Source organism: Rissa tridactyla, chromosome 9 (genome assembly GCF_028500815.1).
Source record: "Rissa tridactyla isolate bRisTri1 chromosome 9, bRisTri1.patW.cur.20221130, whole genome shotgun sequence".
NCBI lineage: Eukaryota > Metazoa > Chordata > Aves > Charadriiformes > Laridae > Rissa > Rissa tridactyla.
Window position 1 is genome coordinate 33,316,035 of NC_071474.1, and position 18,025 is coordinate 33,334,059.

Genomic DNA, 18,025 nt, shown 5'->3' on the forward strand with positions numbered 1-18,025 from the left:
GATCTCATCTTTGTTTCTGCCAGAATTTAAGGCAATTTTTTAATGTTGAAAACAACATTCAATGCTTTCCACAGGAATATTTGTTCCATCAAACTCTTTCAAATTAACTGGTACCTAATAGCCTACAACTCATTGCAGATATTTTTCTAGTTCTTAAAAATGTGACCCATCTGAATTATATCTGCTTTTAAAAGAAAGCTCAACCATATGCACTTTTAGGTAGTTGAAATCATATTCAAACTATTCTCCTCATTCAAGTTCTCATCTGGAAAACTGAAATACTGTTTTAACTGTTCAGGTCTTAGCAGTCTGGAGTCCCCTGGAAGGAGAGCAGTCCTCATATTTCACCACTAAAGCATGAGAAAGCTACACATCTGAAACAGCTTTAGTATACTGAGTAATTCACATTCACTTAAGTGGATTAGCTGAAATAAGCATAATAAATGAAAGAGAATAAAATAAAAAACAATTTCACACCAAGTGAAGGCTTGACGTATAGGAAGTGGCAGCTCTGATGGCCCAAGGCATAGAATTAGTTTTGCCACTCGATAATTTGACTGATTCACTCGAGTGGCCAGAAGAGGACATTTTCTGCCTGATTTCAGTGTAATCAAGTCACCTGCTCTGCGATTGCCAGGGCCAAGTCAACTGCACACTGCTGCACCGCGCCTGCGTGCCGTGAGTAGCAAGAACAGTGTTTTCTGCATATGTGTGCAGAATTACTGAGCTGTTAACGATAGTCAGAGTTAGCTACATCTGTACATTAGTGTATTTTCATTTGAGGCCATATATGCAATATTACAATAATCTATTCCATTAACCCCTTTATTTACATAAAGTTTGGAGCTACTGATGGAATGTTCTATCAGTTCTGGTGCGTTACTTTTAGTTAGACAAAAGAGGTGACAGATGCAAATGCAGAAAAAAACTAATTGCAAGAGACTGGAAATATAAATGACATTTTCTGTCTTAATTAGAAATTACTATGAAATTCTTTAAAAACAATTACAGTAAGATTTTGTGTTAAATAAATGTAACATGCTTTAAATATAATTTCCCTACTCATACATATATTATATAAAAAGACTATAATATACATGCAGAGATTTGGGAATGTGTATGAATAACTTGCATGACATGATGTCAGTTTTATTCCTGCTTTGCCGAACTGGGGGCAGACAGATAAATGCAATATATGTGCTCATCTTTAAGCATATGACCAGTTTCACTGGTTATTATTTATAGCTAACCTTTCAGAGTGATGATTGTATACTGCATGTCAAAAGAACAGAATTTTGCATTACTATTGAAAAGAATATTTTCTTCCCTTTATGCAAATATTAGATTGGAATAATGAGAGTGCCCCGTCAGGAGAGATAATCCACTTAGAAATATCATTATTATTAAGCACATCCAATCAATATGCAAATGTGAAAAACAGTAATTAAGCATTTTATTTTTTTTTTTTACAATTGTGCAATGGTAAAAACAAAGATATGATGTGTATCAAAATGATTTAACATTTTATAACCAATTTTCTACTTGACATATGTTTCTGCATGATTCATCCACATTTTCCAGAATCAAAGTCCATGATCTGGCAAACTAAATCTGTTAATAAAATGAAAAGGTGACCTTGCTTAATTTAATAAATCTGTGTAGAAATACTCTTTCAACATGTTAAAGAATTACAAAGAGGTTATCATAGCTCGCTTTCATGGGAGAGTACTCTACCTTTTCCAGCTCATTTCTCAGGCTTTTACTGTAATTCATTAGATTACATAAAAACAATGTAGATCGTTATATTTTAATAAAGGCTTTCCTTTCCTAATAAAATGTCTGTCATTTACATTCAGGCATGTATTATATAAAATGCTTCTCTTTCTGAAATAAAGCTTTTCATATTCAAGTCACAGGAGATTGGTAGCTCTAGGAATTATTTTTCTTTGCAAAGGATTTTCAGGATGAATTCAGTTTCTAGACTGAATTCTCCAGACATGTGATCCTACATTTATCTTTAAAATAGGTACAATGCAGTAGCAGCAATGCCAGTTGCTATCAGCATGCCTCTCTGCAAACTGAAGAGGTCTCTCTCTTCAGCAAAAGGATGGTGTATACTATACTCATTAAGTCGGCTCGTTTTTCTTTACACCAATTAATGTTGACTGTGATAAAATATTTTATACTATATAAATACATTTCCAGTGAAATCTTAATATGGTCCCAGTCACTTAATGAGAATGATCAGACAATGAAATCTATTTTAGTTATGCTAGCTTCAAAATAAAAACGTGCACCTCTTCAATATGCTCAGTAAGATATGCTTCCTTTTCATCATGAATCCTAATTTGTTGCCAGCGCTTGGCATCATGTTTCATTACTGGGGAAGGGGCAAAAGAAGAGCACATTCTTTTTGTGCAGGAGGAAACACCAACTACAGCTGCTGTACTTTCTACGTAGCAAAGGTCTGCTCCTGGGGAGATCAGCTATACAAGCAGCTTCTCCAGAAAGGACAGAGAGGTAGCCTTCATTGCTAAACTTGCTTCTCCCAATTTTCTGCATATGAATAAAAAATATGAGAAAATCTTCTCTCACAGATTACCAGGGCAGTTTTTCACTACTTTACCTAAACTCAAATTGTCCCTTCCTGATCACACACAGCATTCTTTGCCTAGTTTGAACATATTTGCCCTCTTGCTTTCAGCGTACCAAGCTCTCCCCTCTGCAAAACACTATAGTAGTTTGCTTAAACAAGTGTTTTGCTACTAAGTAATCCAATCCAAATCAATGGGGTTATTTGTTTGCCTAATCTTAAAAACATACTTAAGTATTTCACTTGCATATTTCACTCTACAGGTCTGTATGACAAGGACTGAAGCACAACAGCTGTTAAATTCCATTAAAAGCACTTAATACCTGACCAAAACTGTAACTGTGGAAATACATGGATTTAAGTATAGTACACACTTTTTAATCCAGTGAGATTTATTCTCTATTTTTTCTGAACAATTTGTAGCAGTGTTGTTATACCAAGAATTTTGCCAAAATACATCCTTACGAAGTGTTCCTTCAGGAAACCACGCTACTCAAATCTAATAGAGATCCGAATGCTGCATTTTAAGATAATATTATTTATGTAAATGCTGTAAATTTTAGCATTGCAAACAGACGATGGATCAACATTTTTCTGCAACCACAGATGTATTAGCCAGTTACAATTATATCTATTTAAACTGTTATAGAACATTACCTCTCAAAGTCACAGCAATAAAAATTTAAGTGTGTGCAGGTGTTTTGAGCTTAACCGGTCTTCTGAAATACTGCTGGATAAATCTAAAGCAGAGTAGAAGTATCAGTGAGGATGTACACTCCTTGTCTCTGGTGCTGTATGCCATAATATTCCAATTTCTGGTTTTAGCATAAAATACGCTTCTTTTAAAACAGAGACTCATGAACAGGCCTTATGTCACCCAAGGTAACAGTCCAGAATCTGAAGATCCTCGATTTGCTTACCAGAAGATCATCATCCTACAGTGCATTTGATGAGCCTTGTAACCAGCTAAATCAATAAGCCATTCTCCATTGGCGTGAATGTAAAAATTCTTCAATGACAATAAAACTTCAGTGAATCCAAAACACAGCTTCCTATATTAAAATGCAAGACTGTACTATATGCAGCCAGTCTGGAATTCTTACACAAACATTCTTAAGGCATTTAAATATACTTGTTGTGACACTGCTTAAAGGTACCAAATGGAAAACATTTCAGGCTCATAACTAATTGTTCAACTTAATTATGCTACTGTAAAGGAAAATAAAACCTAACAAGAACTATTCAATTACAATAACGTTATGCTGTTATTGCTAAAACAGTCCTCCAGAAAACAGCGAGTGTTGAAGATAAATGTTTCACACCTCTCAGTACTTTAAGATGACTTTAAGATGTTTCTTAATGATGACTTTAAAAAGCCAAAACAGTTTCATAGTCGGTTAAAGATGCAACAGAGAAAAGCAGACAGGTATTATGATCATCATAGACCTCAATGCCTTCAGACATCAGGCTAACAGAAAACCTGGTAGGAAAGAATGTCACAGATTATAAAATCAGACAGGAAAACTTCCTCATTTTATTAACTCTGTGATACTTGGGCCAACTTTTTCTAATGGTTCCCTTCCATCTGCAAATCAAGATAAATTCAGCGCAGATCTGCCCAAAGTGTCAAGACAATGCAGTCTTAATTCTCTCAGTGTGACCACTTCAGTTGAACTTTGTCACCTCAAAAGATGTAGAAACTCAGCAGGATCATTTTTTTAAAAAAATTGTACAAATGCTTAAAAATGGAAGTATATTATTGAGTTTCACCCTTCTCGGACAATATTTAGCAGCCAAGGCTATGTGTAAATTAAATTTACAACAAGGTTAACCATTCCATACATTCTCAACAGCTTTAACTATTCATTTGTCAAAAATATAATGTCCCACCCAGATAAAGCAGACACTAAAAATGGATCCCTAAAGAAAGATAATATTAAAAGAAAGAAGGAAAGAGAGGAAGCGAGTGACTCACAGTCACCAAGTATAGGTTTTAGATTATCAGAACTCTACTGAATGGCTGTATTTTAAAGAGTAATGATATGATCCTGCATTCCTCATTCACTCAAATTCATACTCCCTTCAGCACAGAAATTTGCTGGCATGAGATGGGGTGGTACTCAATCATGCGGCATACATGGTCTTTAATTTTAAAATCCAGTTAAATAGATGTTCTAACACCATTTTTTATCTAAGAACATTTGATGATAAAATAAAGACTGAGCATGTAACTTATTTGTCAGCTTTACTGTGTAGTGGATAACTTTCCTATGTTACTCACATGAGCTTTCATTTCCCAAAGCTATATGCATTCATTATGACAGTAAAAATGAAGAGTTGCTAAAGAGATGTATGCATTTTTATTATTGTTTGAAAAAATAGATCTTTCTACAGTCCTTTGAGCTTCTGAGTGTGTGATTTGTATAAAATATTTCTCATTTGGGGGACACACCAGATGGAGTGCAGGGCACTGTGGGATATGCCATTTATCACAATGACAGTGCGTAGGTAGCACTGATCCTCTCACCACAGGGGGAAGCTAGAGCTGCAAATGTGGAGCAGCATTAAAAGCCTGACGATTGGAGTTTGGCAACACTTGTACTACTCATTAACTTAATCATATTAATTTATTAGCCATATATATCAAAGTAATTCACTACCGAATTGTCACCAAGAACAATTTATAAACTGTTAACGTTCCCCATAGGCAGAGGAGTGTTGTGGCATCCTTAATCAGTATGTTTGCCTTTGATTAAAAATAATAATTTCTACCAAGCCAGGTAATGCCAACAATGACAAAGTCATGCATATGTTTCTCATTATAAATGGAACTTTAAAATGACATCTATGACAACTGGAAAAAAAAAAGGGTAATCATAAACAGTGAAATGAGCCACAAAAATAGAATGTAAACATACAAAAATGTTCAGTTAAGTGTGCTGAGAAAGGGAAGAGTTCCCTTAATGTTACAATCATCTGCTGCTCTCGGAGGCTTCAGGACTCCTGCCAGCAGCTGCCAGTCACAGTGGCCCTACATCAAACACCCTAAGAGGTGAAATCAGTCAAAAGATGTTCTGTAAAGTGACCCTGAGTGAATGCTTATTCTTCAAATAACAGCTCTTTCTTGGAAGCAGGCTTTACAACACAGAGAGGAAAACCTTTAGAGCCTGGTTTTGGCAATCCCAGTCCCTGCGCCAACGCTACACGTGGAGCACATTTGCTGCCTCCAGCCCCACTGCACCCCTCCGCAAGAGAATGTCCTTGCTGCTCCTATGGCTCTGCTCTTCTGACCCTGAGCACATCTTACAGTTCCTCAGCTGGAGAGGTTGGTGGGCACTGGAGTAGCAGCAGTCTCCGATGGAAATAAGATGATGATCCATGGGGTTGATGGCACCAGGGAGTTCCCACCAGCAGCTCTGCACATCAGCAGAGCTATGCTGGCTGACTGCGTGCCCACCTTGGTAAGCAGCAACTGCATACCAAAAACCTTGAAAGCCTGTAGTCTCATTTATTTTTCTAAAAAGGATATACCAAATTAAAGTACCTAAAGACTGCAGCAAATACTGGTTTATACTCTCTTTTCCACAGAAAGACTAAGTGGCTGCTGCTATCACTGCTGAATTGAAGTAATCCATGAAGTTACCATAGTCCTGTGAGCTACTCTATTTATTTGAGTCCTACAATGATGTGACTTGGTATAGCTATTATAATATTAATTTCACTAAAATATTATTTACATTGAACTACTCAGTTCACAGCAGCATCTCTTAACTATAAGACAAAACTATAATAAAGTATTCATATCTGTTCAAACAGGTAAGTATTTTAATTATTCCATTCTTAAAAACTCTAGACGAACAGATGATGAGACAGTGACTATTTTAACTGTCTGATAATGAAATAAAAAAGGATCGCTTCAAGGGAGTGGAACTAATTTAGCTGATAGTGAAAATAGCAGTTTATCTTATATATTTGGAAACACAAGTGGTTTGCTTCTGTCACCTGGGCGGACCAATGTAAGAAAACAGGAGAGACTTGATGATAGGTGCTAGCAGTGGATTTAATCAGGAGGTATTAACACCAGGGAGGGCCTCGGCCATCCTGCCTGCTTGTGGCAGCACCAGCCACTGTCACTCCACACAGTACACACCACAAAGTTTTACCTGGTAGGGAAACAATCAACTGGGGGTGAACTTCTGCCAAACCTCTGAAATTCTGAATCCTCCCGCCTCCCATCCAGCAAAGGCCACCAAAGTCAAGTATCCATTTGAAAATTCCTCGTTTTCCTTTTCTAACACACAATTGTCCATCAGCCAGGCTTCCTGTCATCTCCCACACTGAGCACTTAGCAGCCCTCAGCCCTACGTCCTCATTGCAATCTGCGCTGACCTATACTGTGCATACCCTGCCAACGCACACCGTATCAGGCCTACCAGGCTGCCCACAGCTCCAGACACTAAACCACAGAAATATAAAATGGCAACACAAATGTTTTAAACAGGCTTGCATCCATCTTCCTGGCACCCAGTCTCACCAGACCTTCTGCTAGAAGGTGCTACCCCATCAGATTCAGCTACGGGATTCCCAGCACACATGCAGTCAGAGAGATGTCCATCCTACCACTTGAAAAAAAAAATTGTCCCAGAAAGCAGGTTTGTGCCCTGTACCACGATCTAACAAAGTTCTAGTGGCAGGATGATTTTCTTCATAAGACACCTTCTCTAATACCTTGAAAACAAGATGGAGCAGCTCCAAAAAGGTTTTATTGAAATACTAGCCATTCTACAAATTGAATAGAGAAAAATTGCAATGAAGACTTCCTATAATGGTTTTCTAACCTTTTTTAGGGATGACCTAAATGAAAGGTAGGAGGATTGAAGTTGACATGGTTAACTATCAAAAGACACACTATTCTTTCAGCTTCATTCCATATCAACAGTTTTCTGAACTACTGGCTTAAATCATGTAATGTATTTCAGCTTCTCTCCACACAGCACACTACTGGTTCAGACCCTAAAACTGCCTTGAAAATCTATTCCATAAATAAGTCCCAACTGCCTTGTTAAGATACACTGATGACAAAGACTTGTACATTAATAGGAGATAAAGCCTTTTTCTTGTTAATGTCACTTCATCACACTGCATTGTTTGAAGAACCGAGCCTTTGATGACCATCCCTCTGTGACATACAAGACTTTTCCTTTCCCCTCACAGCAGGCAAGGGCACCACGCTGATTTCCACATTTCTTACATGAACACAAGAAGAAAAACACTTTCTTGTAAGTTAACGTGAAATGGACAGTACTTAAATATCAGCTCTTGAAGGATGAAGTTTGGGCATGGTTATTGTGCTGTTTACACAAGCCCTTCCCGGTGGCATGCATCCCAGACACACCACCTCATCTTTCTCAGTCACAGCAGTTTTAACCACCCTGCTGGTCTAGTCTCATCATAACTCTCATATGTTCCCATTCCCCAAATGTGGAAGGTACCTACAAATATTTTTAAAAGTCAAGGCTTCACTTACGGTTCCTTCACAAATTACTTACGTGTAAGAGTAGCTGCAGTCCACTTTGCCAAGAGGTAAAAAAATTACACTCTGCACTGGGAAATGCAGTATTCCTAATTTAACTACCTGTTTATTATGTGAAAATGACCACGTAAACTGAGCTGACACAAACCAAATGGGTGATGAAAATAACAGCACATTTCAAGGAGTGGAAACACAGATGGCTCACTCAAGTCTGCAGAAAGTTACTAATCATCACTATGTAATACCCTCTACAGACAGACCTGTGAGGTCTGCAGCCAGAACAGCAACTTCTTGAGACCTATCCATCTAACCAACAGCAAGCCTGGACACAAACTCCTTCACTTTAACTTGACAGAAGACTGAAAGAGGAGATAAAACTGAAAAATGCAATGGATGGATGAATCGGGCTGCATTTGCTGATGTGGAGTCTGTTACTAAAATGAGCTTATCTGAAGAAGAAAACAACTCAGATGCTAAGTTGGACACATTAGAAAATGAGGTAGCCGCATAAGAAGAGTGAGTGTGATATTTTATTTTTTTTAGAACAATGTAGGCAGATTAACATAACCACCTGCATATCTGTGCTGTCGGAAGAATGGGCAAAATCAGACAGAGAGATTATCAAGAAGTGGACTAGAAGACACTCAAAAGAAATGCTATGGGCAATTAGACTGCAGTTAGAGGCAGCAGGTAACCAAAGAAGTCACCAAGACGAAAGAGTTGTTCTTGCCTCCATATCAGCATCCGCACTACTGGAAGGGATGGATCCAGCCCTACCGTGCTGCGAACTCTCCCGAGTCTCGGCCCCATCCCAGGTCCTGCTCCCCTCTCACAGCCACCTGAAACACCGCCTGGGAGCAGACAGTGCTCCCTGCAGAAAGTCTCCGCCAAGCTGGCAGGTCACTGAGCTGGGGGCAGCAAGGTACAGGAAACAGATTCAATTTTACATACAAATTCTGTGGGCCAAAACTGTCAGAGCCAAAGCAAATTATATGCAGGTGAGAACACAAATAACCAAATTAAAACTTAGCCAGTAGACAACTGGTTAATACCCTTGCAACTTTTATCCCAGTCTATTATCCAGCACTTGGAAGTCTGGAAGAAAAAACTCTCTTCTGTGAGAACTGTTAAAACACATTTTGTTCTTAGTTCAGCCAAAAGGAAAGAATCCAATTGCAAAAGTGTTGAAGGCAACCAGAGCAAAGCAGTCAGTAATTAAGCGTAAACAGGTATAAATAAAGCTAATGGAGGCTTCATATCCCGGATGCTCCATCAAGTTTACAACAGCCCAACTCCCCATTGAGTTTACAAGTGGCTCTTTTGGCACCTTTCCTTACTCAGCAATTCCCCCAACTTTTACACTGTTCTTTCTTTACGAACAAGATAAAACAACTCGAAAACTTCAGGAGCTCTGATTCCTGAGTGACAAGCCTGCAGAGGCAACCAGTACGAAGCTGCCCTGCTGCGGGTTGGCGGCAGGGCTGCTTCGTTTGTGGGGACCTGTCTTGTCCAGGGCACTCAACAACGCTGCGATGCTCTGGAAACAGGCATTTTCTCCCGCCTACAAGATGCTTGCAAAACTCCCTTTCAGCTGCTTGAGGCACACTGTCTGTGACTTTTGGTGCTTGGTCATGCAGAAGTTTTCATAGGCAGCTCCCAAGGTCACGAAAGCGTCCAGCCTCAGGTGAAAGACAGCCCCCCAGGGCCAATCTTCTCATGCAACCCTCCACATGTTAGATAAAGTGGGGTGTATACCACTCATCACTTCAGACTCCAAACAACTTACAACAGTCTAGAAATTCAACTTAATTTTTTTTTACTCAAACTCTGATAATCAAAATATCTGAGACACACAGCGTATGTCTATGATACTATTTTACTGGGCATACTCAGCACACTGCATCCTAAAATATTTCCTAATATAAAGCAATATAGCAGTCTGCATAATTTGACATCCTATTTGCAAACACACAAAGGGTGGAAAAGCAATATGGAATATTCTGGATTTCTGACAAGACATTAATCAATGCAAGGTGGCTCTTGTGCTTTCCTGTCTATTGGTAATAACATAAACACCACCAAATCCATGAAATTCCTGAGCTGAGAACGTGACAGAGATAACTAAAAAACCCCTCATTTATAAACTGCTAATAAGAATGAAGACCCAGGTTTTGATCCCTACTACGTACGTGAACAGCACATGAAGTTGCACTAGCTCAACTGTGGCACCTGGCTCTAGCAAAATGCTTTCATATTTTATTAACTCCTTGAGTTAAGGTTTCTGTGACTATTGCTTAAGAACGTTCATTCGCACTGCCACAGTGATAAAGGTTATTGGTTCACTGTGAAGTCCTCATGACATTTGGAGTTGTAGGAGAAATTAAAGATCTCAGCTTTGTTACTCCCCTGAACACTGAGAACCACTGAGGCACACAGTTGCAGCTCAACAGGTTCTGCAAGCAGAGTAATCTGCAAGATCAAGACAGAAGTGACTATACTCCTATCAGTATTTTTTTTTTAATTCTGCTTTTTCTGTAAGATGTTCTATGACTTTATATTCTGCTAAACACTTCACTAAATTTATGGGGATACAATATATTTAGACTAGACTTTGACAGTAAACCTAAAACTGCTAAGCCTGTTGAACAGTTAAACAATTACTTTTATGAATATAGTCTCTTAATATAGCTTTATTACAAAAATAAACTTACCTTTAGCACACAGCAATTAATAAAAAATTAAAACACTCATCAGAATAAGTCAAGATTTAATTTAAACTCTATTAATAAATTAATGAAGTGAAATGAAATACTATGCATTGAATTATGTTTAGGGCTTGTTTATAATCTCACATTTTTTCATGCTAGTTTTTTCATACTATGATACTGAATGCAGATTATTGAAGTCCAATCCACTGTGGCAACGCGGACTTATCTGCTTTTCAAGTGTTTCTTTTATAATTCCTACAAGCATTTCTCTATCTTCCCAGCATACATTAATGATGTTACAATACAATACGCATTAGCCACGCTGTTCATATCCCATGAGAACTAAAATACACATGCATTTGAAAGGAAGAAATGCATGCTACAGGGCTCTGAGACAATAGTTCATTTTCTCAGTTTTTTTTTTTTACCTTTAACTAAAATAACACATTTAATGGAATTTCCTGTAAGGAAATTACAATTAATAAAGAACTAAATTACAAATCCATTAGATTTCAGTCACTGCAGCAACAAAACAGAGTTTTCATGAACACTCAAAAAATCCAATAATGTAACCTCTGGTAAAGCTTGAAAAAGCCCTGAAGGACAAGGCAGTTAGATCAATATTAGTTTATTTTAACTGCTGTGCAGTATGAAGAGATGAGGCTGATCATCTGATGGATTTTATTACCTGTCGGAGAGATAAGTCCTGGTGATAAGAGGCCTGGAACTCCATGGGGCAGAAGACGTGCATTTTCTTGTATCGCAACTCCTAGTGAACGCTTGGGGGGTCTTCCTGGTCGTGAGCTGATGAAATAAGAGGATAAATGAAAACGCATTTTCTTTGTGAAATATTTGCTTACTACACATGGTATTGATTTGTATAAAATATAGGAACCATCAGTGATATACATAAATATATTAGAAATCCTCTTGCCTAGGAAAAAAGAAAAATAAGTTGATTACACATACAAGAATTGTACAGGTTTCAAATAAATGAACAATAAACTGTCAAACAGCACCTATAGTTAACACAATCATGAGTTTATAGTTACATAAATTACTAGAAAGCTAAGAGGTTTTTTTTCAATCTGCAGCACAAGACCAGAAAGAAAGCAATCCATATTTCTAGCCCTATTGTACCACTACTTCACTATATAATATCTTTTTCTTAATATTCCTGCCTGCAAAATTGAGCTCAAGAAATTCCCGTGAATGTGTAATTCATGTGTAAAGTCTTGAAAATGCAACTCGATGCACTACTCGCCTCACAAGCCATGGTTTACAGGGGTTGTGGATTAACGATGCAACAACTAGAGGGACTCCACAGCTGTTCAGATTGGGTGCATCAGAATTTATTAGCTCAGACCCTGTGCTGGATGAATACAGCCATGCTGCTTGCAGCCACCACTATGAACCAGCTCAGGGCTGACCAGGCATCTCAACCTGGCTGACCAGGCTGCTTTGCAGAAGGCACATCCTACATGTACCTTTACTACCCATACAGTAGTCAAGCTCTTCCATTATCCAGGGCTTCCATGACCTTACAGGTGGCTAGTGGAGAGGGGTCTCGGCAGTAACTGCACCAAAGTCTATGTCACACACCTGCACCACAGAAAACTAACAGTTGTGCTGCCTTAAGATAAGAAGTTGAAACCTTGAATGCAACATATTCTTAAGCCTTACCTTCTGAATCACAGCAGATAATTGCTTACTTCTGAAGATGCAACAATAATTTTAACACCGAGCTTTTCCAACACTGACTAATCTTTATGGACTGACTGGTGTTTTAATTACCGCAGACCGGTTAAACCAAGAATGCTAGCCCAACCCGTCAGAAATCTCACTGTCCCTTGAGTAGCTTACGGATTTCGATTGCAGTTTTTAATCCAAAATGTTAAAGGTCTGTTTATAGACCTGTTACATTTAATTATTGTTTTTAACTACTGCATTTACCCGTGACATCACTATGCGTACATGAAATCATCCTACACAGCTGCCATCATAATACAGATATTTACAGACCAAAAAAACCACTTGAATCAACTATTCCCCAGGCCAGCTAATAAAAATGCAACCTCCTCATGCTTGGAAAAGTATTGCTGCTTCGATTTGGTCAAAATAAATTTTCCTCTGTTAAATAACAGTGCTTTTGATAAAATATAGTGAAACATTGTGTAAAATAACTAAGCTGCAATAATGAATGAGGTTGGAATAGAAAGCATTGCCAAAATGACTTCTAGTTCACAAAGAAATTTAAGTTAAACTTCACTCCATCAACTTACAGTGGCAAAGTCCTTCATCAATGTAAGGCAAACTCTGTGTTTAAATGAAGACAGCTTCCAGCAACACTACACAGAGGTACCATTAACCTGTTAATTTTTCACAGTGTGCTCGTGTTATTTTGTTTTACTGTACATCAAAGTAGCACAAAATCATTTTTTTGGTTTATTATTTTATCTCTATAAAACTATTCCCCCCTCTTTTTTAGCTCCGGGTTTGTCCATTTTGTATTTCATTTTATTCAGTACTTTTTCCATTTTTCTTTTTTATGCTTTAAGTTGTTTATCATACTATGATGGCTACGTAGTAAAGCCTACTACAAGATCCCAGACTCACTAGGCTACCATAAAGTAAACCTAAAATAAGAGTATTCGAGTTTCACAGGAAGTTAGATACACACATGCATTCTCTATTAAAAATCACCTGCTGAAATCATCCACTGCACAAGAATATTTTCTAACAGAGGCTGGTGTGTGGTGGTTTTAAACAAAAAAAGAATCATTGCTCTTTTGATTTACAGAAGCCTGTACTTATACACATGCATGTGTTAAGTGCTTAGTTGGCACTTACTGTCTCTGAAAAAAATTTCAAAACAGCTAAAATTAGCAGATTTCTCCAGCAGAAGAGCTCAATCGACAAAACTACAAAACTTTCTTTCTTAAGCTGAAATACTAACAAATCTTTTGCACGAAACTCCATATGTTGATATTAATCTAAGAAAAACATTTTAGAAATTAAACAAACTGTTTTAAAAGATTCTATGAAGAGACATTTTATTTATGATGTGGGTTTTCAGAGGAAGAAGAGGGGAGACAATGGATTTTTCACTCCTGATTATGCAGTTTTTGCACAGAGAACAGTTTCTGTTGATGACTCTGTTGACTCTGAGCAGACAACTCGTAGCCCACAAGTTTACCAGATCAGATCTTAAGGTGTTTCCCAGCATATACTACAAGCAGAAGTGAAACCCCTCCAATCTGTGATTATGCACTGTACAGGATGCCCAGGGTTTAAAAAAAAAAAAAAGTTTTAGGCAACGATGAAAGAGAAGTTCACACCAAAACTTACTTGGGCCCCTTTCAGAGTCCCACTGATCGCATTTATATCCTGCCCACTTACACAAGTAAGGCAAGCACCACTGGGAAAACACAGCACTGTTTTCTCGGGGTTTTGGTATCTTTGCGATTGTGGTCCTTTTGGGGAAGGGGTTTGATAGACTCTGAATAAAAAAAAAAAAAAAAAAAAAAAACAACAAAAAAAAAACAAAAGAAAGCATACTTCTAACCTACTCACACCCTTTTAGTGAATATTACTATAAAGGAGTAACTACTAGGGGCCAGATTCTGGTCTTACTTACAGAGCCGTAGCCATAATAACAGGGTTGTTCCCAGCTGATTCTGGTCAAATAAAATCCAAGTCCTTTGTCTCTAATTTAATATTAGCTTTTAAATGAAAAACTCAAGGCTGGATACTACTTAGAGCTGACTGACTGTCACTCATACAACACCTGCAAAAGAACCATTTGGGTCTTTAACACTGTGTTCTCTAGTTTACAGGTGAACACCTTTAATGCTCTATGTCTGGTCCTGAACTAAGGAAATGAAGTGAAGAGACACCCAGCACCCCGATACAATACTGCCGAGCCTGCAGCAGATACCTCCCACTTCCAGTAGATTGCCTGGAGATGACCAGAGAACACGTGACCTATCATGAAGCAAGGTCTTTTCCTTGGGAGGACCCCAGAACCTATAGAAAGCACCTCCTTAGCACATCTGAATCAAAACACTTCCAGTCCCGTTTTGGCCAGAAACAAATTTTCCATCACTTTTGTTTAAACATGAAACCAGAAATTTTATAGAGACAGGACAGAAATGTTGGCTCTAAATCTTATTTTTTAATAATATATACACAAAGGAAACAATAACATCAGTAGATTCAAAATTTTTATGGTATTTACTTTATGTTGTGAATATACTGCTGTCAGGGCTGGGGCTGGCACCAGCAAGCCATGAAATCTCACCGGTCTATCTCAACACTCCTAGTACCTAGTATGGTCTCTATCATTTTATGAAGTCTAAAATTTTGACAAATTTCACATTTACTATTTAAAACCTATTCAGCCTTCACGATTCAGAGAAAATTTCTAATACATGCCTTGAACAGAAATCATAAGGCAAGTGGAATTATCGTTTGGGGAGAGTAAGACATCATTTGTAATTATGTAAGTATTAGCATATAAATGCTAATAGTATTAGCATATAAATATTAACTTTATTTAATATTATTTCTCCTAATCTTTTGTCACCCATCTCTCTTTTTAAAATAAAGTTATATATTCAAAGAGTCTAGAAAAATCTTTTCCTCATTGATAACAAAGGAAGCATAAACAGGAACAATCAGCTTCAAACAATTTAAAATGTGTTTCTTTGAGATTCTAATCTACATAAACCTTATGTTTGCCATCAATAGGCCTTTGTGAATGGAAAACTACTCAATTCTAAATTCGATGTTACTTAAGTTAGAAACTGCTAATTTATAGATACATCTTAAAAACATTTTAAAGTACGAGAGTTATGGCCACAAGTGAAGACCATGGAGACTGAAACAGAAGTACGACACTGTTTCTCATTAACAAATTTAGCAATCTTATTCTTTTTACTAAATAAATGCAAATAAATTGCTCAGTTCAAAGACTATACTGATTAAAATTCTATTATTATCTTTCAAAACCAAAACCAGAAAGCCCTTGGGTCATCAACTGAAAGCGAAGATGATTGGAGGTTTTGGTTTTTTACCTGCGTTTAGCACTGTGGTTATACAGTCATTGTTGCCATCATCTCCACCTCACCCCCTCAAAAAAACCCACTAACTGAAAGAGAAAAATGAACTAATCTGAATGTTGTTCATTTTTGCATTTTGTTTGGAACTAAATTTGTCAGAGACTAAATTACATTTTAAGCAGTATATTTGACAGTTAAAATTTATATAATAAAATGTTGAGAAATGGTTCATTAATGTCGGTTTTTCCTTTATTTTCCACTCCTGTTGAGAGCTAATTTTATTATTTTTTCCTCTCGAAGTTTTATATATTCCCTAGACATCCCAAGGATTTTTAATTTGAATCAAAACATAGAATAAGACTATTTTTGTGATTTTGTTAAAATTACTGATCAGCTTCATCTTTTATAACTCTATTTTACACTCATTACAGACAAAATCCACAAATTCACCAACACTTTGTAAAATGTAATTAATCAGTAGAAATATACAGCACATCATTTTTGATGTATGATAGTGCTCTACTTTTGTGCTTTTAAATGTAGGAGACTTACTAGAATCAGAAGTGAATTTGCATATTAATCAAGACAAATAAACATGTGGTGATTTAACTAGGAAACTGTTATTTGGATGACAATTTAATCAGCACAGGTTGAAAGGTCCATCACTGCAGCATCCTGTTTCTGCTAAAATATTGATTGCGTTACTGATTTCAGTAATGCTTTATTTTACAGGGCACAAATAACCATGTAATTACTCTTTAATTGAATGGTAATTGCTTGCTGGCAATTATTTGTTAAGTTTTGGAGTTTAATTACTAGGTTATTTGTGTTTTCTGAAATAAAATGTTGTGTATTAGTAGTCAAAAATATTTTCTGTATGAATGGTCTGTCAAAACCAGAAAAGTAAGTTAGGATGGTATGAGTTTGACACATAACACTATAACACTAAAACTATTATTAAAAGGATCAGATGAATCTTTGAATGTTTTCCCTTTACAAAATTAACATTAGATATAACATTTGTAAGATAAATGGAGGAATACTGTACCACAGAAGCATGATTTCCTCTGGGGTCTAGTCCACCATTTAGCATAATTTATCCTGATGCTTTGCTTTTCATTCTCTGGTCTCCTTTAGAGGAACTGAAATAGCATCCTATCCTCTTGAGAGCAAAGAACAAACCAAGTAGAAATATATTTCAACAGTACTTCATATTTCTGCAACTGAAGTGGATTACCACCAGCACATTATCTTAGCAGCCTATAAACTTTGTAGACTTGGCAGTTAGCTAGATAACAAGGGAAAGCATTATGTCTTGCAGTGTCAATGAAATATGATACGTTCTGTGATATATTTATTCCAAGTTGTGATAGATGAGGTACCCAATACTTTGATCGTTAAGATTTGAATTTTACTTCTACACTTTTCATTTTTGTCATCAACTGTTTATGAATTGGCAGTAGACAAGTCTAGCAAGGACTGCTGATTTTGTTTTTTCAAAAGATATCCAGTTAATAAATTAATTATTGATTCCACAAGGCATGAGCCATTTGGTATAAAAATATGCTAGACTTGTGATTTAGGAAGCTCTGATATCTATTACAGATTTCTTCAATACCCACATATTTTATTAGGCTATAAGGAGAAACACAGAAGTACTATATGACATACTGGATAAATTGCTCTGATGACAGAGCCAGTAACTGGTGCAAGTACTCAGAAGTAAAAAACAAAAAACCAACCAACAAAAAAAAACCCAACCACAAAAAAAAATTAATCTTAGTTCCTTTCCTGAAACTGGAACAGGAACCGCAAAATAAAATTTTGCTCTCCTCAAAGATCATGAAATATTTCCTAGTGATTGTGAAAGGTACTCTTTGAAGCCTTTACCAATAAACGTAACATCCTGATAATCTGAGTTAAAATTATTTCCTTTTATTATCCTAAGATTTTTAGTTGCAGCACGGATATAAAATAATCTCCTTGCTTTGGCATTTATTACAACATTTCAAAGATGCCAATGGTAGTTAAACTCTACTTGACCTTTCAGTGTTTAAGAAGAGAAGCAAACTCTGACCTCGCAGCAACCTGATTCTGTCTCCTCTCAGCACTGGCAAACTGATCACTTGTC

The 18,025-nt window shown here is 37.0% G+C and overlaps 1 protein-coding gene across 3 annotated transcripts in view; it reads right to left on the reverse strand.

The window, feature by feature from the left end:
- DACH2 (dachshund family transcription factor 2) overlaps nucleotides 1-18,025 on the reverse strand; it is a 303,620-nt gene that overhangs the window by 137,632 nt on the left and 147,963 nt on the right. For all 3 annotated transcript variants that reach the window (XM_054214014.1, XM_054214012.1, XM_054214011.1), the window contains exon 2: nucleotides 11,523-11,638. In XM_054214014.1, the coding sequence (XP_054069989.1) occupies nucleotides 11,523-11,638 (116 nt within the window). The remainder of the gene's footprint in view (nucleotides 1-11,522; nucleotides 11,639-18,025) is intronic.